Source organism: Lemur catta, chromosome 5 (assembly GCF_020740605.2).
Source record: "Lemur catta isolate mLemCat1 chromosome 5, mLemCat1.pri, whole genome shotgun sequence".
Classification (NCBI taxonomy): Eukaryota; Metazoa; Chordata; class Mammalia; order Primates; family Lemuridae; genus Lemur; species Lemur catta.
In genome coordinates this window covers 79,414,988-79,439,200 of record NC_059132.1, presented here as the reverse complement: position 1 = coordinate 79,439,200, position 24,213 = coordinate 79,414,988, and the positions used below count along the sequence as shown (strand labels likewise).

General features: G+C 35.8%; 1 protein-coding gene across 2 annotated transcripts in view; it reads right to left on the bottom strand.

Moving 5' to 3' along the window:
• Positions 1-2,177: 2,177 nt before the first annotated feature.
• The window catches only part of TMEM144 (transmembrane protein 144), a 29,430-nt gene continuing 7,394 nt past the window's right edge, over positions 2,178-24,213 (bottom strand). For both annotated transcript variants that reach the window (XM_045552178.1, XM_045552179.1), the window contains 8 exons: positions 23,562-23,642; positions 18,941-19,022; positions 16,657-16,724; positions 14,661-14,779; positions 12,198-12,317; positions 10,962-11,059; positions 6,906-6,959; positions 2,178-2,469 (listed from right to left, as the gene is read on the bottom strand). In XM_045552178.1, coding sequence (XP_045408134.1) covers positions 2,386-2,469; positions 6,906-6,959; positions 10,962-11,059; positions 12,198-12,317; positions 14,661-14,779; positions 16,657-16,724; positions 18,941-19,022; positions 23,562-23,642 — 706 coding nt within the window. In that variant the 3' untranslated portion in view covers positions 2,178-2,385. The remainder of the gene's footprint in view (positions 2,470-6,905; positions 6,960-10,961; positions 11,060-12,197; positions 12,318-14,660; positions 14,780-16,656; positions 16,725-18,940; positions 19,023-23,561; positions 23,643-24,213) is intronic.

Genomic DNA, 24,213 nt, shown 5'->3' with positions numbered 1-24,213 from the left:
ATTTTTATAATATTTTTACATAAATATGTATTTATAGAAAATATATATATATTACTTTGATTACTAAAAATTTACCTAAATGGTATCATGCTATGCACATAGTTCTACAACTTGTCTTTTTCATTCAATGTGCTTTTCCACTCTATCAATATGGATACATATAGGTCTAATAGTAAAAGTACAAACAAATCAGTACAACAGGAATAAAAAGAGTTTTAGTAGCTCGGGGAAATGTTGTACTATTAATCCTTTAAGACTCATTAGGATTTTCTGTTCCTGTAAGAGAAAATTCCCATAATCTGGTTGCCAACCTTACTGGGCTGCGACTTCTACTTAATGCAGTGCTGTCTCTGAACACTAGATGGCAGGATCTCTTTGGTACAGTCATTTCTGACAAAGACAGAAAGCCACGCCAGAAAAAAATTAAATAAACACAAGAATTTGGCCATACTAGACAAGAAAAAATAAAACCTCAAAACTTCAAGAGAATTAGGCATTCACTTCCTAAGGTTAGCAAACAAAATGGGTATTTGGCAATTGCCCATTTAGACTAAACTCTAGATAATAAATTGCTTGTTTAGGAACCATTTTGAAATAGCTTGACTTGTCTGGTAGCAGAAACTACATAGTGGTAATAGATTGTTTTTTCATTTTTCTTCTGCAACTGCTTTATTTCACCTTTAAAACTTTGCATATAAAGTGGCAATCTCAACTAAAGAATAATTAAAAGCTATCTGATATAAAATTTTAAAATATATTTTAAAATGAGAACAATAGCTTTTATATCATGTCAATTTATTCAGAGTTTATCAGCATAACTTAATGACATTTCAGGTTAAAATTAAAATGAGCATAAGAAGTTACAATCAGATATTTATTTGTATTAGCAATTCAATAATTAAACACAAACTCCAGTGTCATTTTAAATAGTATTCTTATGGTGGAATAATAAGTAATTGTTTGGATGGGAAGGTGGATAGGGCAGTAGCTCTTCTATGGTATTTTCCAGTCTACAGACACTTTTTTTTTTCCTCAAAAACACATAATAAAAATAGCTAACAATTACATAGTGTTTACCAAGTACCAGACAGTCATGAACATATGGATTTTAATTTCAGCCTCACAATAACCATAGGAGATAGGTACTACCATTCACTCCACTTTACAGATGAGGAATCTGATATAGGGGGCTTAGGCACTTGTCCAGAGTCACATAACTAAGATGAAGCTGAGGTGGGATTTAAACCTACACAGGCTGGCTTCAGAGTCCATGCACTTAAGGAGAATGCTGTTTTGTTTCTTCTGCTCAGCAGAGCAATATAGAGTACTATTGGGTGGGAATGGTGAAATTTACATTTGAAAAGTGGTTCTATTATTTAAGAGATTTGGAAACTATTGTAATAAATATTATACTAACGGTCCCAGTTCAGTTTTCTTAAAGACATAAAACCAGCATATACGTTATTTTCTTTTGCCTACTGGAAACCATCAGTTAAAACAGGAAGAAAACAGGAAAACCTCCTGTCAAAAGGATTTTAGAAAAATATATTTCAGAAAAAAAATTGTACATTCAAAAGTGTTGGTCCCTTTAAATTAAGATAAGCTTGAACCTCACTTTAGCATCTCTAGAATTTCTCCCAAATTTGAAAGTGTACATACATATATATGTGTATATTTATGTGTGTGTGTACTTGTGAATGTGTTACATTATGCACATATTCTTAAGGGTGGAAATTGTTCTCTGAGGATAGATTTTATCTGGAGATAATCAAATGCATTTTGAGCAAAATGGGTAGATGATATACAGTTGGACAATATTTGTTTGAAGTAAAAATAAGTTTTGGCTAAAAATAATGAAATGTGCCTCTTAACATTTAGTTACCAACTGTGACATTTACTGTATCTAGCAAAGGATCCAGGTATCTTTGGAATCTAATTCCATTATAAGGTGAGTCTTCTTTCTCCGCCACCTGACAAGGTATTTCTGCCTTTCTCCATTAACGAGGATAATAAATTAGAAACTTGAACTGTAGATCATTTGTATTAATATATAAACTCCATAATGTTTTCTAGATTATGCAACATGAGGTACATAGTAAAAAGAGCACCCTCAGACGTAATGTAGTAAGAATGGAGATCTTTTAGTCACTCAGTGAAGTCCTACCTTCACAAACAGTTCACCAGAAATTTTCATTTTTATCTTGACTGAAACTCAGTTTTTCTTCATTTTCACATTTGTGGGGGAAAAAAATCATTTGCCCACTCCAAGAGTGGTTGAAATCCATGTGCTGTCATGAAAATGAACTCCGTTCTCAGCACAGTCGCTCTGGAGTCCCATAGAGGTATTCTCTTGATCACTGCTGCCATCTGCTGGTCTGGTGATGCTTAGATTTTGGAAAAAGCAGTGCATAGTGCTCCAGTCAAGATGATGCAAAATGCAAGGACCATTAATAGGTAGTTTTGTAGACCCTGAATAATAAAAACGAATAATGGTAATTTAAAAAACCTGAATCAAATACACAAAGTATACAGACTCTCAAGATTGCTAGGGACCTTACTAACCATCTGTTCTTGCCACCTGTATGCGTTTTTGCTGTCCCCTCCAAACAATCATCTAGATTCTTATGAAAACCCATAAGAGCCTTGCTAATCTCGGTATAGTTCCAATTTTTAGTATATGTGCTGCTGAAGTGAGCACAAGAGCTTTGCTAATTCACCCATTCAGTAAACACATGTGGTTACCCACTATGCATCAGCATGTGCCTTTACACAGCTCATCGTATAATATGGGAGACAGGAATGAAAGAATGTTACAACATGAGAGGGGTGTTAATAAGCAGATCACCGTGCCTGTTTGGGAGTGTGTTATAGGAATCTTAACAATGCTGGTTTGAAAGGTGGGGAGATTCTCACTACAATGAATTGGCTGGGGGAATGGGGCAGCACATAGAGATTTCAGGTAGAAGGAATTTTACGTGCACAGGTCTGTTGCAAGAGAAGATAAGACACTTCGTAGGGACTGAAAGAAGTTCAGTGTGATTGGAGCAAAGAGAGTTAAATGGGGCAAGATGAGGTTGGGTGGATATGGGCCTAGGCAGATGTGATGCTTCTAGGTTCTGTTTTTTCAAGCAATGGGAAGACATTAAAGGGACGGGCAGCTGGATGTGGTGAAAATTTCAGATTTGAATTTTGTAAAGCCTACACTTTTTTTGGCAGGATGGTGAACAGATTGGAGGGGCCAGATGGATGCAAGAGACCAGTGAGGATGTGACTATAGTCCTCCAGGGGAAAGATGATGAGGTGCAGATGGAGAGTTGGAGATGGATCTAAAGGGTGAGGAGGAAACACAGAGATGGGTGTGAAGAATGCCCAAGTTTGACTTACTTGCCCCACTCTGTATCCGGCACTGGTCTTAAAGATGGGAAATACTGAGAACCACTTCTCTATGTAGCCCAGTCCCTCTTTGGATTAACAAAGAAAGATCTTCCCGTGTTAAGTAGAAATATTTAATTTCTTTTAAGTTCTATCTCTAGGGGTAAGGACAGATTGATTTTAATATCTCTCCCACAAGATAAATCCTCAAACATTGAAAAATAATTGTCTTATATCCCCAGAGGCATCTCTTTTCCTGGTCAATACTTTAGCTCTTTGGCCATTGTTCACATGGAATGGTTTCAAGCTCCTGCACTGTCCTGGCTGTCCCCCTTGGAATGGCTGCCAGTTTCTCTATATCCCTCCTTAACGATAGACCCCATTATTCTAAGAGAAGGTTTGAACATCACAAAGTAAAAAAACAGGACTAGCACCTCTCTAATTTTAGATATATGGTCTAAGATTACATTCAGACTTTCAAACAGTCAATTCATATAATTCTATTATTAGCTCTTTTAAAAAAGGAAAAATAACAATGATTCATTTATAAGTCATGTAGAAGCCACACAAGGGTTCTGGGAGGAAAATGGGGACTGGAGAGGCGGCAACTCCAGGCAGGAGTAGGCATCCTGCCTGCTTCAGATCTGCAGGGAAGAGCGCTGCTGGCCTCCCTCCCTTGTGAAAATTCTGGCCACTGGGGTGTGCCAGGCTAACAGCCTCACAACTAGCCAAATTTGGGGTAAAACTTCAGGGAAGGCAGTAGGAATGGAATGCTGTGTCTCTGGGGAGAGAATTGACAGACCGGTAGTGGGTTCATAAAAGCAGTACCCTGGGCTCTGTCAGGGGCTGATCCCCGGGGCTAAACTGGATTCACGAGATCTCCCCAGGGCCCGAAGGAATCAGTGAGGAACATGTACCAAAACACGAGTTCCTACAGCCAGACTGTGCAAAGTAAAGGCTAAGGCAGGGAGACTCATTTTCCCCTGCAAAGATATAAGAGAGGTTTCTGTTTTTGCTGCTCTGTAGCCAGGTCTGCTTTGAGGGAAACCCAGCAAAGGAAGCTCTAACTGGGCTCCCATGGCAACAGGGTGGGGGCAGGATGGGCCAGGTTGACAGTACAGCTCTCCTGGCTCCACAGGGGAACTCCCACTGCAAAAGGTCTGGACTGGTCTCATTCTGCCTCCTTCCCTCACACTTCCTTAGAGATCTTGTGGTTCCAGTTTACTTAAAGAACACAGAGATCAGAGATATATTTGTGTTACAAGTCTGGACAGAGCAGAAACAAAGTCCAGGATTGGGGTAATGTGAAAACTGCTAAGGAAACTTATTCTTTCATATTATTAGCTCTTAAGATTAATACCAATTAATACATAACCAAAACACCTATGTATCTCCTATTACACACACACACACACCCTTTCTTCATTTTAATAAAGACTCGGGTTAGAGTGCGGTAATTTGACTCTGATGACCAGAGATAGGTCTTTGTAAGTGAGGTTGGTTGGGGCCAGTTGACATGTTTGGTTCACCATGATTCTATGATCCTCAGCACTAACAGAAGCCACTTAATCATAGGTTCTACAAGTGAAAGACATCACCCCAATACCTTGCCAAGTGCAGAGCAACTTATTTAAACACACACACACACACACACACACACACACACACACACACGCCCCCTGCAGTAAGGCTTCAGATTTCCCAAAATCTTTTTCTTCATTTTTAAGACTGCAGTCTTAACGCAGGTGCTACTACTCGTGCAGAATAGGCACTCCGTATATTTTTGTTCAAAGAATAAATACACTCAGGTGACTTCCAAACATACTTTGTGAATTAGAAATTAAGCAATTACTTAAATTAAAAAACAGAGCTTCAATTATAAGCACTCTACAACCTAATTATGTGAATTACTAAGCACTATTTTATTATCTATATAGACAGTAGAATAATGTTCTCAGAGAGTAAAAATAACTTTTTCCTTTCAAGGTTAAGAATCTGCCCAAACTGCCCAGTTTCCTAGAGAAAAAGACTGATTATTCCTGGGCAACAGCAATAGCTTTCCATCACCAAATACTAACATTCTTCCCAAAGCAAAAAGTTTTAGACTTGGATTTCCTAAGTAGCTTCTAAGATAATATTAATAGATCATTTCATTCTTTATCTGGGAGTAGCTACTGACCTATAAATTGTTGTGGTAATAATTCCCTGCTTTGGTATTACTGTAGACATACTGACTAAAGTATATGGGTAAAAATACAATTCATATCTAGCTTACAAATGTAATACTCTAAAATAAAAAACTTCTCAAAGTGTAACGGATATCAGATATAAAAGAGCATCAGAAGTACAAAAATATCCAACTCATGCACTGATGGGATTACAATGAAAGGGAATCATTGAACTCTTTCACACAAAAGGTGCTCAGAGCTCAGACTAGGTCCTTGCAGCTGTACATTGTAGACTTTAAAATATGCCCCTTCAAGGACTGCTTTAAGATTATGTAACTGACAGGACCTAAGAGACATAAAGATAAAGGTTTTGCTTTTGTTTTCTTCTTTAGAGGTTGGAGGGTTTTGTCTTGTTTCTAACAAAAACACTCTAAAAATATTCTTATAAGATTTTGGTTTTAGTGTTTAGTTGGTGACTCTTTCCTAAACAGGTTGACAAGTATTTAAAACTTTTCTTTCAATCAGCTATCAAGAGGCAACTAGGCATCGACATCCAATAAGTACTTCTGGATATCCTTAAATTTTGTTTGTGGACAGACTCATAAAGTTTTGGTTTGTTTGTTTTTAACTCTAGAAAAGTCAATAACTTACTCTTTTTCGATAACCAAGTCAATAGCAAGTCAATAACCACTCTTTCAGCGTGGCCTTCTCTCTTTTCCAATACTTGTAATTTTATCTTAGTCATTGTTTAAAATAGAAAAGAACAGATAGTCATTTCTAATGTTTAAAAATCCTTACTTTATAAGAAAACTGTCCCAGCTAATCTAAATTGCTTATGTTTCAGGAATATGGGACATGTGCTGTCATGATTTTTATGTTTTGCCTATTTCTACATAGATAATTGGCCAAACTTTAGAATCTACTCTGAAAATTCTAGAAAGAGCTCTCCTAGGTTTTTACAGGAATCACAGTGAATGTAATTGGGGAGAACTGCCTAATTATCATAGTGAGTGTTTCTGTCAAGAATATGGTGAGTCTCCCCCTTTGTTCTGATCTTCTATGTCCTCTAGTAAATTTTTGTAGTAAAGTAAAATATAGTAATTTTATAAATCTGACATGTTAATTTTTTTCTTAGACTTATGTAATTTTTGTGGTTGTTAGTAGCAGCATTCTTTTCCTCTTTTTAATGGGTTATTGGTGGTATATTAAAAAGCTGTTGATTTTATATTTATCTTATATCCCAAACCTTATTAAATGATCTTACTGGACTTTAAGATTTTTAGAAAATAACACAAACATAATATTAAATACTTTTCTTACCTGGACCTATTCCTATTTTCTAAATCTTCCCTTTCTTGTACATACCTGTATTTCCTTAAACATGAAGACACCCCACATTGCAGCTATTAATCCTGGACCCTTAAATAAAAATGAGAACTTTAATTAAACTGGATATTTACCTATGACTATACTCTATATAAATATAGTAAATGTGAAACAGTATGAAAATATTTTCAAGGAAAACTACCCATCATCTCAATCCTAAATTCCACATTAAGCTAAACAAGTAAGTAAAAAATATTTTTTGGTTTTCTTTTTCATTGTCTTCATTTTTATTATTTTGGTGATGCTATAATATTTTGTGCCATAAAGTATTTTAATGTGATATGTTTATAATAAATTATCTTAATGAGCAAATAGTTTTCTATTGATCTAGTTTCATAGGATACTAGTTCCTTAGGATACTAGAAATGGGATTAATACGAAAAAGTGTATGAACTTTCTTCGGTGTGAGATAATCTCATAACTGAAAAAATTTTGTCATGTTTTTTTGGGCCTGACAAATAATGTTCACATGGAAGTAGCTTGTACTTTTAAGAATAAATGGAACTGATACTACTGCAGAGCAATCAAGTATGGCTAATATTAAACACTAATGAATGCTAAAGGAAGTTTTGTGCAAAGATTAAAAAAAGCCATGTGAGAAAAAAAAAAGCAACAGGCATTACTGGGCAGGAGACAAAGACAGAATGAACTAACAGGGGACAAAGGAAATGAGAAAAAAATAGGCCAAGAAAAGGGATGTTTCTGCATTTTGAAGACTTTGAGCTATTCAAGTTTGGTGTTAATTTTTTTTAGCCAAGAAGGAAAAGAATTGGAATTTGGATTAATCATGATCTTTGTGGACAAGGGGTATTGTATTAGCATTTTTATGATTCCTTTTCAGGCCTTGAAGGACTCTGCAAGAGTTTTAAATAAAGGATTCCAAAATGTTTTTCCCCCTGCCACTATTCCAACTGTCTAAATGACTAGGTCAACAAAGTTTGGTTCTACTCCTGGTGTGTAGGCGAAGCAGTAAAAATACATCACTCTCTCTGTTTATCAGCATCTGGAAAGTCAACATCAAAAGAGCCAGAGAAATAGGTCAAAGGAACTGCCTTTTATAATACCAATGATGGAAGGTCCTAAAGCCTCAAAATCCAAATCAAATGAGAAGCATATGGGTCTGTAAGGCTTTGACTTTTTTTTTTTTTTAACTTTCGACAGAATGGAAAGAAATAATAGAATAGGGGATATAATATTAATGTCATGCTAAGAATTTTTATCCTTTTTAATCTGAAAATTCATTTCCCTTCAGAGAACATGGTAGAAGACAATACCATAAGGTATTACTGACCTTTGAAACTTTTTGTCTGATGACTTTCTAAATATTAGTTTAGGCATGGCTTAAAAGTTACTGTGAAGAGTAAGTAATGTTGTTACAGGAACTGGGGCTTTGCTAAAAGAAATGCAAGCATAGGTTAAAGTATGTACAGACTCTTTGATTCAAGTCCAGAAGAGCCAAATAGGAAGAGTATCTTAGATAGGAGTTACAACTGCTTTGGTAATTAGGATTCTATATTTTCCTCTTGTAAACTAACACAAATTACATGTAAATTAGCCTTGGAAAACAGGTGAGCTCGATCATATCCTGAGAAGCTGAACCTTCTGGATAAGCTTGGATTCAGCTTTTGGAATTATTAGAGAAGACTTGCAGAGAAGACTCTTTTGATAAAATAAGATTGACCATATTTGTAATTGTTGCAGATGGGTGATAGGTAATGTTTAAAATTTTACATTAAAAAAAGTTAAAATCTAGCCCTACTAAAAATTCAAATAAAATAAAGAAGAACGTAAGATCCTTGAGGGTAGAGACTGAATCTTTTCTGCATGTTGATAGGGTTGGCCATGGATAAAGTGACACAAATGAAATCAATCAAAAACCTATTCCCTTACCTCCCTTGAGCACCTGGTGAACAAGTTACACGTGGTGAGGGATATGACCCTGCTTACATTACAGTTTTTCAAGAATAATCTGTGATTGAGCAGCTCTCCAAAACCCATAGTGACTACTTTCCCTTTCTCTCTGCCCACACCCACCTACTGCAGAGATTTCTTTTCTCTGAATTAGGCTCTAATGTTTTGTTCTCAGTCCTTATCATAACTCCATACAAAAAACAATGGTAGGAAAACCATTTCTTTGTCTACTACAACATTTTTGTGAGGGATATTATTTATTTTTTGTTCAATATTCCCTTTAAAGGCCTCATATGATAAATACTATTAAGAATTTAGTGCAAGAAAAGAATTGGTATCTTCTGAGGAAATAATATGTTACAAGTTAATAAGAATTAGCTACCCCATTGTATTACCCCTTTGGAGGCACAAAGTAAAATTTAATGTTTAATCATAGCAACTATTTTCCCTTTGTGCTATTTGCTCCCCTTCTCATCTTTGTCATGGTTTTGATTTTCTATTTGTGTTTGCATTTCTATCTGTCTTGTGTAACTTTATTGTATCTGTGTATTTTATGTAAAATTGCCTTAAACTCTTTTTGGGCAATCCACATTTGTTCAAAAATATAATTTGATTAAAAGAAAAAAATTACTATCATATAATAAAGATAAAAGTTTACATTTGATGTAAATAATGACAATCTATTTTAATAAATATTACTCCTTATGTAGTGGGATTTAATACTGTCAAATATTATTTCGCAAAGGAACATATCATATTGTATACTTTTCTTTATAAATTTGCTTTTAAGCATTTAACAGGTAAGCTTTATACCCCAATGCTAGTTATATTTTTCTGTCACTTCCAACATTAAATATCCTTGAGATAAGGAGGAACAAGTCCCTTCTTAGAAAGAATTTGGTTTGGGTCCTTTGCCATTCCCATCGTTAGGACTTTAGACCTAAAGAAATTCCTTACAACTTGCTGGATCTTCCCTCAGCAAGGATTAAGAATATCAAAATGTGGGTTCTTTATATAAAAACCTTTATTATTTGAATCTATTTGCATTTGAAAGCTAATATTTGATGAACAGAGTACAACTGTCAAAAATACACTGCTTCAAACCTAGAGTTTATATCAAACTTTCATGCAATGTATTTCAGAGTAGACAAGGAATTTTAAAAAATCAGTTTTCAAAGTTTGCAGAGGTGTGCTGCTAAAATATTTTAGGCACATTTTGTTTGTGATGATGATTTAGGAAGCAGGACATGCAGTTGAACATCTGGTCAGCAATCTACAATACCTAGGGTAGACATAAGAGCCTAAGAAGAAAGTAGTTCCTTATATGTATATATTGATGCTAGTACCACAATGAACCTGAAACAAACTCTCAATTGGATTCCATGCTGATGGCAGAAAGTAGTACTGTGTCCTGGAAACTTTGTATTTAGAAGTCTTAAGATTTTCACTAGCTATGTGATTTTAGACAATGCTCTTAGCTATTGCCTCAGTTTTCTCATCCTCAGAATAGAGATAATCCTATCAATACTCATCCTGCCTATGTAAAAAAAAATTTTTCTCTATTACCTAACTATGCTTTACATAATTGGCACCTAAAAAATCAGATGAAGCAAATTGTATTAAGTGTGCCATAATAAATGGCATTATCCAGAGGCAATACCATGCATTAGCACTATTGGAAAGTTTTCCTTACAAACAATGAAGTACCATATCAAGAGGAGTCTGAAGTACTTTTAGTTTCACAAGGTTGTCATGAGATTCAAGTGTGATAATATACATAATATCATTTTTTATATTCATAAATTATTATATAGAGATTAATATTGCTATAAATAGCAAACTATAACGTACCCCAAATGATATTAGGTAAAATGATCAAATAAAAAACTGCAAGGATAGTAAAGATTAAGGATTAACAAACCTGCCAAAGTGAAGTTAGAAATATTGCTTAGCAATCGAGGACATGAAGATTAGAGAGTGTCAGTGTATCGACCTGAATCTGTTAACTGTACTCCTAAGAAATAAAACTCCATGACCATCTTTAGTGATTCACTGAAAGTGCTTCAGAAAAATTGGATTTACATTTGTAAAACAAAAATTTGTAAAAACAGTTCAGCTACTTACAGCAGTGATTATCGGAAAACTGACCACAGCACTTAGAGAGTGATTAGCTATGAACCAACAGCAGGTAGCTATTGCCCAAAGTACTCCAGACAGGAATCCTGCAACACACATAGACAACACATATTTGCAAACCATGTTCCTCTCATGAAAAATTCACACCATAGATACAACAGAAATATCAAAGTGCATATATACATACATCCCTATCACATTGTTGGCCAATATGCATTTTTGAGCTATGTTTTATGGTCATTTTAGAAACCAGATAATATCTTTGCTCTTGACTGTTATGCGTAAAGAATCAATTCTTTTACTTTACTGACATTAAATAAAGTACCCAAAGTAGTAGTAGAGGTAGAGACTGGATAGTGGAAAGGGGCCTAGGAAAGATACTGGACCCGAACATTCTCTGCAAAAACCATTTACTCTACACCATAAAGTGGGATTCAGAGTTATGCTATAGTAAAGGAAAAATAAATAAATAAATAACAGTATTTAAGTGAAAACACCAGCTAAAATTTTCACAATACTTAAGCTAGGCATTCAGTAAATATTCTACCATTTTCTGGAAGGGTGGCTCACTTTAGGGTAAATCAGTCAGGCATTCAAAATGAATCTGTGACTTATGCTTTCTTCTTTAAAAAATTTTACTTGTGGACCTATATTCCAAATTAAATTATAGTAAATTCCTAAGTGAGGATTGTTTTCTTTTAATAACCAATGCCTAATGGATTAAGCCAAAAAGCATGTGTATTTAACAACACCTTTTTTTGAATTCTGTAACAGTCTCTTCTTACTTTGTGGAGAAACTTTCCCCAAGTGACTGCAGATTCCTATTTGTTGATAGTGTTTTTTTTTAAAGAGTCACAGGACCTGACTTTTAATATGAATCCTTAGATAGTGAAAAAGAAATAGTGAAGACTGATGATTAATATAGAAGATTTTTGGCAAAGGGAAAGGTCTTAGATTCATTAAGTTGTAGGTTCTGTAATAATGACCCACAGTTCATATCTAGTTTCATGGGTTTTAAATACTTCATATTTGGTGGTGAGCTGGGCCAAAGTTATTAAGACAATGAATGAACACATAACACACACACACACACACACACACACACACACACATACACACACACACAAAGGATGGCTTGGTTTCCAAAAGAAAATTATTCAAGTAAATGAGTAATGGATGATATTTTCACATAAGAAGAAGATTTTCTGTAGTAAATATTCTTACCTGGTAAGACTGCCTCAGGATAGAGTTTAGGACTATTTTTCATGGCTATACAGTAGGCCAGAAAGTAGACTGTACTTGTAAGAAAGATGCCACTGAAGTGTGCAAAAACATAGTCTAAATCTGAAAATACAGATTATAAAACTCTCAAATGCCATTTTTAATCATTCCAAATATATTTAGATTTCTGAAAATAAATTCATCAAAATTAACCTTAAAAATAACCATTAATTGTATTTAATCATCCTAGTTTTCTGCGTTTTGTTCATATAGAATTTTAATTAATATATTTAAAATCTAGAAATATTAAGTAGCAAATCAGTTACTATAATCAAATCTAAAAGGCTAGTTTTTATGATCATCTGAGAAAGCTAAATAAGAAACAATGAATTTTGTGACTATCATGTTAATACTTAGGTATTCAGACCTAATTTTATTAATGACTGTAGCAATTACAGCAAAACTCCAGGTTGATGGCAGTGGGGAAGTGAGTGAAAAAAATTGGGAGGAGCTAATTTTATATTGTCTATTGATCAATCTGAGAACAGCATCTCTGTTGCAGATGACAGATATGCAGAAGGATATTTGGGACGTTATTCCAAAGAAGGTTTTATTCACTCATTTATTACAAACCTAAGTCCATGGGGGAGTTAATAACCCATGATGGTGGCCCAATCCCTGAAAAACCCCCAACTCCACTGACTGTTTAAGCAGATGGTACTCTGGCCACACAGATGGATGCACGACAGGTTTTTGGCTGAGAAACCTACATTGGACTCAATGTTTCTATCACTTAAAATTTTGATAAAGATGAGCAGCCATATTTAGGAAGGAAAGCTTGAAGGACAGAGAGTTTGTCTTTTCTTCTAAATCTTAAATCCTACTTCTGGATCATATAAGAACAATACATCATATATGGACCACCACAAAAGATTGCAAGACACAGCAATTAAAAGCATGGACCACCTAAGTGCAAATCCTCATTCCACTATTCACTAACTTTAGGGCTTGGGCAAATCATCTTGTCTTTCTGTTTTAATTTTCTCAATTGTAAAACTAAGATAATAATGGTATCCATTGCTCTGAGGGTTAACCAAGTTAGTATTTGTAAAGGACTTAGGACACGGCACATACTACATATGTGTTTGTTAAATAAAATTTTAAAAGTCACCCTAGAAAAACTGGAACAAAGTATTCCTATCACATTACATTCAGAGTGGTCATATAAGCAAGATTCCTAAGAACTCATTGTTCTATTTATTTAAAGAGATTTTTGAGGACATTGTTCATTATGTCCCAGTACCAAGAACAACTGTACTCCTGAACAATTAGTTGTTTTTATCTTGTGCTCACTGAATCATGGGACTCATCTGATTTCCCTTGTGGCTACAAGAAACCTGCGAGCCAAATGTATGGCTCATTTCTGGCAAGTATGCAAGTGTGGTACAAAGTTCTTAGACGCTTTCCTGGTTCCTTTTATTTTCCTACTCTTATTTTCCTCCTTTTTTCATTTACCCTGTGTTATTCTATTTGCATGCGTTTTCATTCTTTTATAAAAGTAAAAAAAAGTATTTGTATTAAATCTTAACAAAGGAAATCAATAAAAGGGTTAAGCACTGGACATAGGCCCAAATAGAAAAAGAGTGGAAATTATAGCATCTACTCATATTTGATCCACTGTTAAAGATGAGTTCAAATTTCAATTTCTTCATCAATCTTTGTCTCGTGACTTTTGCTGTCCAAACTTCTCCCTTATCTGAGCACAGTTCACATTAATTTTCTGTACCCTCTGATTTAGAACATTATTTTATCAAAGATTGCATTTTCTTGTCATTTCCTGGATATAAGCCAAGTTTCAACATAATTATAGGGCCCCCAAAGTAGACACTTTTTCATCTCCTTTTGAGCCTGTACAAGGCTATTGCATACAGTGTTGGGTTTACTCCTAAGAGATTAATTCTATCTAGAAACTGAGATATTAACAGGAAGCATTATGTTGGCCTTTCAACTCACTAGTTTGTACTTGAAAAATAATATTCTTTGACTAAATAGGCTACACGTTGACCTTTACTCAGGCTATACTTTGACCTGTACTTGATTTTAAAGTACTATGTACTACACTTTAGCCTTTTGTAAAAGAGCAGAAGAATACATATTTTCCCAGACATCATCTAACTGGAAAATAATCTCCAAATCCTTATAGGAAAGCCAGAAACATCTGTTAAGATCCAAGGATTTGAAATGAATTCTGACCAAAGTTGATTGTATTTGTATGTTAAAGATCATACAAAAATACTCAAACAGTCCTTTCTTTCTTTTAGTCTTCAGTGCCTTTCTAATTCACCACTGACAATGAACAGGTAAGATCCAATCTATATGCCAATATTTACTAATATCACAATTCTTATAATCATAAAACTAGATATTAATGATTTTGTTTATAAAGGAAAATGACTGTACTCTTACCATACTGGCTTGCCCCTGCATACATACTGTCATTTCTTTTGCTGTGGTCCTTGATATAAATGATTGGCACAAATGTAGATCCATAGAGAACTCCAGATATCACGGCAAGACTGCAGCCCCTTAAAAAATAAATAAATCACTATTAATCTTGGCCCAAAGCAATATTTCTGACAAACACACAAATGGAATCATAGCTAAAGGATGCTTCAAAATGCAAATCACAAGCAGTTAAGCAGAAAGCACCCATCTATCTCAAGCTCTGTGACTGGCAGAAGTCAGGGAAATACCCTGCAGGGTTAATGTTGCATCGGGACTAGGACGGTAGCTTCAGTCCTCCACTGACTAATTTTGGAAGTACATGATTTACAGAAGTTTTAATAGATTATCATTATAAGTCATCATTACATAGATAAGAATATTGCTACTGTTATATTGTACAGTCTACCTAAACTTGGCTCTCTAAATTATTTGATATTTGTGGACTGATACTATGCCTTGTGCTTGGTTTTTAAACATCCTATACTATCCAGCATAGAACTAGGATAGACTAAGTACTAAATAGATGTTTGTCCAAAACAACTATTGAGATCCACAGACTTGCCTATGCCTAAATTGACAATGGCTTGGTCAAGAGGAAGTGCTGATTTAATCAAATGATCTGGATATTTCAGGTAAAACATTTCTTATTATAAGAAAAAAAATGTTTCATTTTAAGTGCTAGAGTCATCTCAGCTCCCCAGACTTGGGCTACATCTGCATGAAGCAAGCGTTTCCAATGATTTTGAGGGAGGTGACTGATATTTTGGAACAGTCCCTTGAAGTTAATACAAAAGACAATGACATAAAACAGAAAGCTGTAGGGAAAAATGATTCCCTCTAAAGCTTAAAAACAAATTCTTAGTCAATTTTAATACTGCTTTAAGGAGCATGAGAGTGTAGGAACTGACAGGGCCACCTCAGCAAGGTGTTCTGCTCTCACTGCAAGTCCCTGTGTCACATGACGCCTGGACTTCAGAGTCCTGGAGTGTCCTAAACACAAACGTCACTCATGGACTAGGCCTAGAGAATTATAAGACAACCAAAAATACTTTTCTAAACAAAAATCCTCTTAATGGAGGAGATGCTTTGTGGAAAAAAGTTTGAAAAATAATTTTTTTGAAACATTTTTTTTTATTCGAAGGCAAAGACAGCAACATATTTATTTCTCCCAGAGCTTGTTTTTTATTAGTTCATCCATTCATTCAGTCTGTTCAGATATTTATTGAGTACCTACTATGTGCCAGGTGATGCTCTTTTCCACTGTGAAGATAATGTATATATTATCTAAGGAAACGCTTTATATTCTTGAGTAAAAAGATGGTATCACCACATAAAGTTAAAAAAAGCCATCAATTATGAAAGGCAAGGTATTAATGATTATGTATTTCATATTTCCTTGGCAGTCCAAAAAATAAAATCCAAACACTCTGAAGGCTGATGTTGAGTCTAATAACTCTCTGAGTCTGAATGAAGGTAGTGGGGGTAGGACGCACACGGATACAGAATATTCCACTATATTTGACAATGAATGTTTTAGATTATAAAATTGTCTAAAACATGATGAGAGATATTCCCAGCGTAGGGTGGACATCCTGGATGGTGCAGTACTAGAGACGTTCTTGCCTAATACGACTGTGATTGCTGAGAGCATGTGGGTTATTATACTACCTCTTTTACTTTAGGTGCACAAGTCCTGCAAAATGAAGTTGATTTTGTCCTTTACTTACTGGTTAGAGATACTACAGTGGCTTAGTAATTCTTTGAAGCAGCTGAGCTCAAGGGCATCTGTACCTAAAATTCAGCAGGGGACAAAGAAAACTTCGCCCCACAGAACTAAAGGTAAAGCTTGAAGTACCATTTTCTTCTGGAAGTCAGATGAATATCACTTCTCTCTGGTAATCCCCGCTTCAACCAAATATTAAATAGAATAACGAACCAAGAAGTAACCTCTCCTTACACTATGCGGTAGTGTACTCTAGAAAGTTTATCCACCCAGGAACAGGGATCTTGAGATTCGTTGATCACCTATGGAAAACATTGGCAAAAACCAAAACAAAAAGAGAATTCAGTTGAAAATCACACTGGTGACAAAAGGATTTCCAGTGTTTTTCTCTCCTCTCTCAAAAATGCTTTAAAATACGAACATGTCACCTATATGCAGTCTCCTATCTCCAGACTCAACTGTTTCTAATCCCGTTCCTCTTTCATTCAAAATAGTTTGGCAGTTGGCAAGTTCTCCACTTAAAATTTTCACAGTTTCATATGTGGCTACACCTATTGAAACTAACAAAAAGTTATTAACTCTTGTGTTTCATTGGCATATTTTAATAGTCTGAATAATCTGTAAAGACATTAGAACCAAGAAAAACTCAGACTCTCCTACTATGGAATGCCTAAGATCCGTAAGCATTTTTTATACTGATTTTTTTTTTTTTTACTGAATTAGTTAATAAAACATTTCCAGCCATGTTTCAAGATTAGGCTAATATTCTAAGTCAGGAAAAATTATAAGTAAATTCATAATTTCTACTATTGAATGTACAGTATTTCCCCCTTATCTGCAGTTTCACTTTGTGTGGTTTGTTACCCACTGTCAACCATGGTCCAAAAATATTAAATGAAAAATTCTGGAAATAAAAAATTCATAAGTTTTAAATTGTGGATTGTTCTGAGGAGCACTATGAACTGTTGCACCATCCCTCTCTGTCCCGCCTGGGACACGAATCCTCCCTTTGTCTAGTGTATCCACATTGTATATGCTACTTGCCAATTAGTCACTTGGTAGCTGTCTTGGTGACTGGATCAAAAAGACATATTATATATAAGTTTCTATATTGTCCACAGTTTCAGGCATCCCTTTGGAACATATCCCCATGAATAAGGAGGGGACAACTGTAAACTTTTGTGCCTTTTAGCTGAAGTATCCTTATACTCCTTTTGTAAGAGATAAGAAATTAGATGTGAATTCTTTGTCATGTGCTAAGTCAGGTTTTCCTTTGGCAATAATGCTTTCTTCTACTGTAAGGAGCTCGTGATGTATGGTGAGTATACCAGCCAATCATGCTGTTTATGTATCTATAAACTTAGTTTGCTTCTACCCTTCCAGCTTCCCTAGAAAAATCTAAGGCAGTTAGCCTACTGTGTATCTTTTACCAAGTGGTATATATTTTGTTTTATTATATTGTTCCTTTGTTTGAAGGGTGGCTGGTTAGGAGGTATCTGGATCCCCAACAGAGGCATGGAACACGGACCTTCTCCCAGTCTCAATTCCTCCACTCTCCTGAAACATTTCTTTCATTACAAATGCCTATGTGTTCATAAGCCTCTTCTCTCTTACATTTAAGCAAATTATTATTCAACTTTAGAGTCAACTGAACTAAAGTTTCAGTCATCTTAGTTGATAAAATGTTTTGATAGGGGAAGAAGGAAAGATTACTTTTGAAGTAAGGAGCAGAGGCATCACCTTTTGGGGAGGCAATACCCCAGTGGGGGTGTGGGAAGCTGGATTTAGGGCAGCTGGGTAGCACCGGCCCCCGGCAGGTGGAGGGGTTCTTAAGACAGGGAGGACTTTAGTCTCGGTTCATGGCAGTGGGGATTTTCCTTGAAATCACTTTTGTATATATAGCTACTGACACTTGTGCTGTGTCGGTTCCTTTTAAAGGTTGCCCCTACATAACCCAGATTTGCCATTCCAAACTAATGCAGACTCTTCAAGGTCAAAACAGTGACTCACTCCATATTTTCTATCTTTACCTTTGAGTAGGACAGGATACAGCAGAAAAGAGAAACAGGAAGAAAATCAACTCCAATTTCTTACTGTCATATGACTTCACTTACCCTTCTCTTAGTTTCCTGTCATCTATTCCTCCCCCGGGCCGACTTCAAAACCTCCTTCCTCCTCCTCTCTACAGCTACGTTCACATTCCGCCACAGTAGTTAGGATTCCTCTATTATAGGAATCTTTAAATCATTCCAAGGTATGGAGTTTTACATATATAATCTCCTAGTAGGGATCTACTGTTAATAAAAATAAATAGACCTCTGTGCTTGCTGAGAAACTTTCCTGTGGAAATACTGATTGGTTGCTACATAGGCCTTGCCATGATAAATACGCTAAGATATTTTATACAGCTGTGAGTGACAAGGAAACACTACCCTCTTATCTGTGTTTCAAATTCACGTATTTTCCTTTTATCTTAATTTTACATTTCAAATCAAGTTGTCTCTCATACTATACTCACATGCTCTGTCATTAATGGTGTAGTATCCACGGAACACGGGTTATTCGGTAGTTCACTTTTGATGAACAGAAATATGAAAGCACTGGAAAGAAAATAAATTTTAGTGATACTTATCATGATGCTGGTTTATATCCAGCTGCCTGGTTTTGGAGAGAAAACACAACTTAAACCATCAAGTTCTAATGATATGATGATTTAAATTGCCCCTTCAGTGATCCTGCCATTTCTTCAGAACTCCCATTCTCTTTGATGTCTCTCATTTTCCTTAATTGCAACAGGTGAAAGTCTAAACTCTTAAGTTCTTCTCCAAAATCAGATCTTTCTCCTGCTTTCCTGGTTTCAGTCAATAGCCTCATCTTTCTTTCTATCGCTGCTTAACTTTAGAATTACTTTGTAAAAGAAATACAGATGAAAACTACATTGAAATAATATTTCTCACCTATTATATTGGCAAACCTCTAACGTTTAACAACATCCTTAGTTGGACAAACTATAGGGGACAGGAACCCTTATATATTCCTGATGTGTGTGCAAGATTGTAGGACTCCCACAGAGGAGAATCGGGGGCTGCCTACCAAAGCCACAGATGTGACCTTAGCAATCCTGCTCCAGGCCCACTAACACATGTACACCCACACTTAGGTGAGGTGACTTATGTGATCATGCAATGGAATACTATGCAGCTATAGAAAAAGAATGAGGATGATCTCTATACTGTGACATGGAAAGATCTCCAGGATGAATTTTAAGAGACTAAAAGCACACACCCCTGAGCCTAATGATCTTTTTCCTGTTAGTATCTCTCTCATAATGCACTATGTATGTTCAGTGTCTTTGCAACAAATGCTTCACTTACTAACTTCGGAACCATGCAAATATGTTAAAATGTGTTACAATATTAAATTAACTTAAGAAAATGAATAACCTTGGTCTACTTTTGACATCCCCTTTAAAATGCTTTTTAATACACTTGCATGGTTCAAAATTTAAAAGAAAATAAGAAGCTTTCAAAGCACATATGAGGCTAAAATAGGGTAGGTGGCTAGGTCCAGAGTAGTGTACATTATTAATAAATGCTATCTTGTGGATACAAATTTAAAATTTCCTAGTTAGCTTCCTTAGTTCAGTCTCTTAATTGCTTTAAAAACTTGAATAGTGGCATACTCCCTTCCACATGAAATTTAACTTTCCTTTCTGGTTTTTCTGGCTCTCTGCATTCTGCTCCTCCCAACCTATCTCAACTTTCATCCCTGGCCACTCCCTGCCCCGAGCTCTCTATGACCCGCCCCTCCCCAATCTTTCACAACCACTTGCTCTTGCTTGTTTTTCTTCCTTAGCTGGACGCCCGACACACCCTCTTCTTCCTACCCAAACTAAAGAAGTGTCGAAGTGCTGAACTCGGTCAGAGAACTTCCCCCAGGCCAGTCCTCACTGTATCTTCCTCTTGGAATTCACCCAACACTGAGAATAGTTACCACATAATCCAGACCATTTGCCACAATTCCCAATGACCTCTTTTCCTAAAGATTTTCTAATAGAAGATATGGTTGGGGCTCAGAAATGATACCCCAAAGTATGGTGCTTTGGCATGCTGTGCAACTCAAGTCCTGCTGGGTTTCTCCCCTCAGCCCCTGAGTCTTTGGCTATTGATTTTTGAAGGCTCCCGTGTCATGGAAAACTTTGATTAAATTTGTTATGCTTTTCTCTTGTTAACCTTCTGTTATAAGAGTGTCGGCCATAACCCTTATGATGGGTGAGGAAATGTATCACACCTTTCCCCCTCCACAGTAGAAACAACATCTTATATCTCCTTCAGGGTCCTCAAAGTACTTAATAGTCAGTAAAAATAAATGCATACAACCAAATTATTTGTATATATCTAAATGATTTAAATGTATATGTGTATGTGTGTATATAATTTGTAAGGCTAATATTTGTAATTTGTAAGGCAATTTTATTTCATTCTCAAAATTATACAGTGAAAACCCTCTACTTTGTATAGACCAGTGTGTTTTCTAATAAACAATACAGAATGATATGTTAGAAATACTTAGAGGCTGTAGATAAAATCCTTGATTTTTTTCCTCAAACAACTGTATGACCCTCTAACAAATCACTTAACCATTCTCAGCCTTGACATTTTTCATCTAAAAAACGGGTATATACTCTCTTTGCAGAATAGGAGGTACCTGCGGGGCAGCCATGTGGAGATGTCCAGCCTGGTTCACAGTGGGGTACAAGGGTTGTGGCCCTGAGAAAAGGTAATGGCTAGAAACAAGGATTTATTTTTCCCTGCAAATGTAAAATAATAGCTGAAGCTGTGGGAGTAAACATAGCCCTCCAGGGAAGGCAAGTCAGGGGAGAAGGAAAAGGAATGGCGAGCAGACTCTGAAGGATAATCTAAAGCACACTATTATTTTTTTAATTGAGTTTTAACTCCTGAAACTCCTGGAACTTCATCAAAGCAAACATTTAAGAACATGTCCTAAATATTGTTTCTTGGTGTTAGATCCATTTCCACACTAATCTGCTCTCTCCTGAACCCTGGGGCCTAGTAGACTGAAAACTACCTTTTGCAACCTCTATTGGCAGCTGAGTTCTGCCCTGGGAGGCACTGGCTTAAAATGAAAAGATGGGAGAAACCATTTTGCTTTGGTGGCGACTCCCACAGTTTCAGCAGCAGCAATGGGTCAGGGCAGAGGCAACTGTTCTAGCAGTGCCAGCTGGAGTGTGGGCTCTGGGGTTACGGGTGGTGCCACCTTCTTTATTTTGCTACACTGGGTCTTGTAAACAATTCCCTGTGTTAAATCCCATGCTGTTTAACATACTTAGAGTGGTTTTGGTTATACAGATTGACTGACACTTACCTTTTTTATCATGTAGAGAAAATGTAAAATGTTGGTTAGAAATTATCTAACCAACCCTTAAAAAATTCCACCATACAGAGGATAGAAGCAATAATTTTAATTTTAAAAAGAAAAGCAACATCTTGCCTAGACCAATGCAACTATATTCCAAGTTTCTTTACACTGACCATCAATCTCCAAGTTTATTCAATGAATGCCAAACAAACTGATTTAACTGACTTAAAATGATGAAATAACAGATTCTAGAAATTCCATTCAGTGGAGAAACATAGAAGGGTCCCTGGCTACATTACAGGAAGAGATCACTGAATTCATCTGCCACAGACCAACCTCCAAACTGAGCAGCACGATTCCTCAGGTGCACTGACTAGTTTAACATAAAGTTAAGCAACAAATGCCCAGAGGGGAAATAGTAATTGAATATATATAGTTATTAATAAAAATAATAATTATAATAAAAACTACCTAATAGAGCATTAACCATGTGCTTAGCACCATACAAAGCACTAAACATACTTTATTTCATTTAATCCTCAAAATATCTTATGAGGTTGGTGCTATTATTATCCCCTCTTTACAGATGTAGAAACCAAAGGGCTTGGAGCAATGAAGTGATTTGCCCGAGGTCACACAGGTAGAAGTGTTGGAACATGAATAATTGACTTGTAATTTTAGAGAATGTATTCTTTCTAAACAAAGAAGAAATATGAAGAAAAACAATGTCTGATGCCCTGGGAAAACTAGCCTTAAATTACCATTAAGTCAAAACAGAAGGCATGCTACATTACAATTTTGGGGTATAAAGAAATCGTTTTTGAGAGAGCTAGTCAAAGTTAGAATTCTGTATGAATTGTATAAAATACATAAAATTGCCTCTAACAAAAATAAGTGTCAGGAATCTGCTATTTTAGAATAATTTATGTTATTTCCTCTTCAATTGGCCTGGGAGTACTCTCTTAGGCAACATTTCAATGACAAAGAGATTGTTCCTGAATGTGGCTGGGGAAATGTCATCATTGCTGGAATAAGGCAAATATACTATTCTTTCCCTGAAGAATAAAAAAGTACTAAAATCTTTCTAGGCAGTGCTATCCATTATGTGAAGCACTGACAGGGACTATAAATGGAGTCCAAGGAGGAAAGGGGACTGAATTTAAGGTGACCCAGTTCCTGTTAGAGTTTTATTGACTGAACACTGCCATATAGCAATTCAAAGTCATTTTCATCTTTATGCAGAGAGTGCACACAACTAGACACAGCTACATCCCAAAACAGGTATTCAAAAGAGTATGTGTTTTCACAGGTGAGAGAGTGGTTATCTAGCTAGGTTGAGAGGAGTGAGTAAGGAGACAGAGCAATGACCACTAAGTAGGAGCAAAAGTTGATGGCTATTCCAGGGAACCAGGAAGCCAGCAGAACATTTGTTGGTGTAGCATGTTTTAGTTTGCAAAATAATATGCCATTTTATCCCAATTTATTAGCTATGTATTATGATTTTCTACATTTTATAGATGATAAAACTGAGCTGATTTCCTGGGGTTTAAGGGCTTTGGAGAGCTAAAGCTGGGGCTCTTGAGCCCAGATTTGCACTTTTTGTCCTCTAAAACCAGTGTGTCATTGTAAGTGAAGAATCTGAGGAACAATCATATAGATTTTATGAAACATGGGTTTAAAAAATGTAAACACACCAGGATCTTTAAAAAGCACTCTAAATGGTTGGAAGAACAGCTAAATTGTTAGAAGTGGCTGTGTACCTTACTACCGATAGCCCAGCTCCAATGTAATTTAGCAGCGGTTTTGGTACTTCTTCTGCATCCAGTCCAAACCAGCCAAACCTGAAAACTCAGAAAGTCACATCAAATTAGATATTGTTGGAATGTTTCATTGTAATAATGTTTGAGGGCATAAACTCGGGGCCAGATTCCTGGGTTCAAACTCTAGCTCTCTCACGTATTAACTGTGACTTTGGATAAGTTACTTATCTTCACTGTGTCTCAATTTCCCATGTTTAAAATGGCATAGTAATTGTACCTACCTGACAGGTTTGTTACAAAGATTAAATGAGTTAGTATACGTAAAAGTACTTGCAAGTGTCCCTTTCTTAAGACTAAAAAAGGAGGAAAAAATAGTTCAAATGACTATCTAAAGGCTAAATAATTGGCTGCAATTTTGTATAGTATTTGAAATAAACTTTTAAATAACATTTTGGTTAATATCCTGATTCTTTGGCATCATCTTAACTTCTTTTTTTTTTCATGCCTTGACATTGTCATGATCATTATCAAGAATCACTGAGAACCATTCAGGGCCAAAGGAAAAGGAGGCAAGAAGGAAAAGAAAAAGAAAACAGTATTCGTAAAAAGCAGGGCAGGGAATGGGGACAAGGTAGGAAAGAAAGTATTTGAG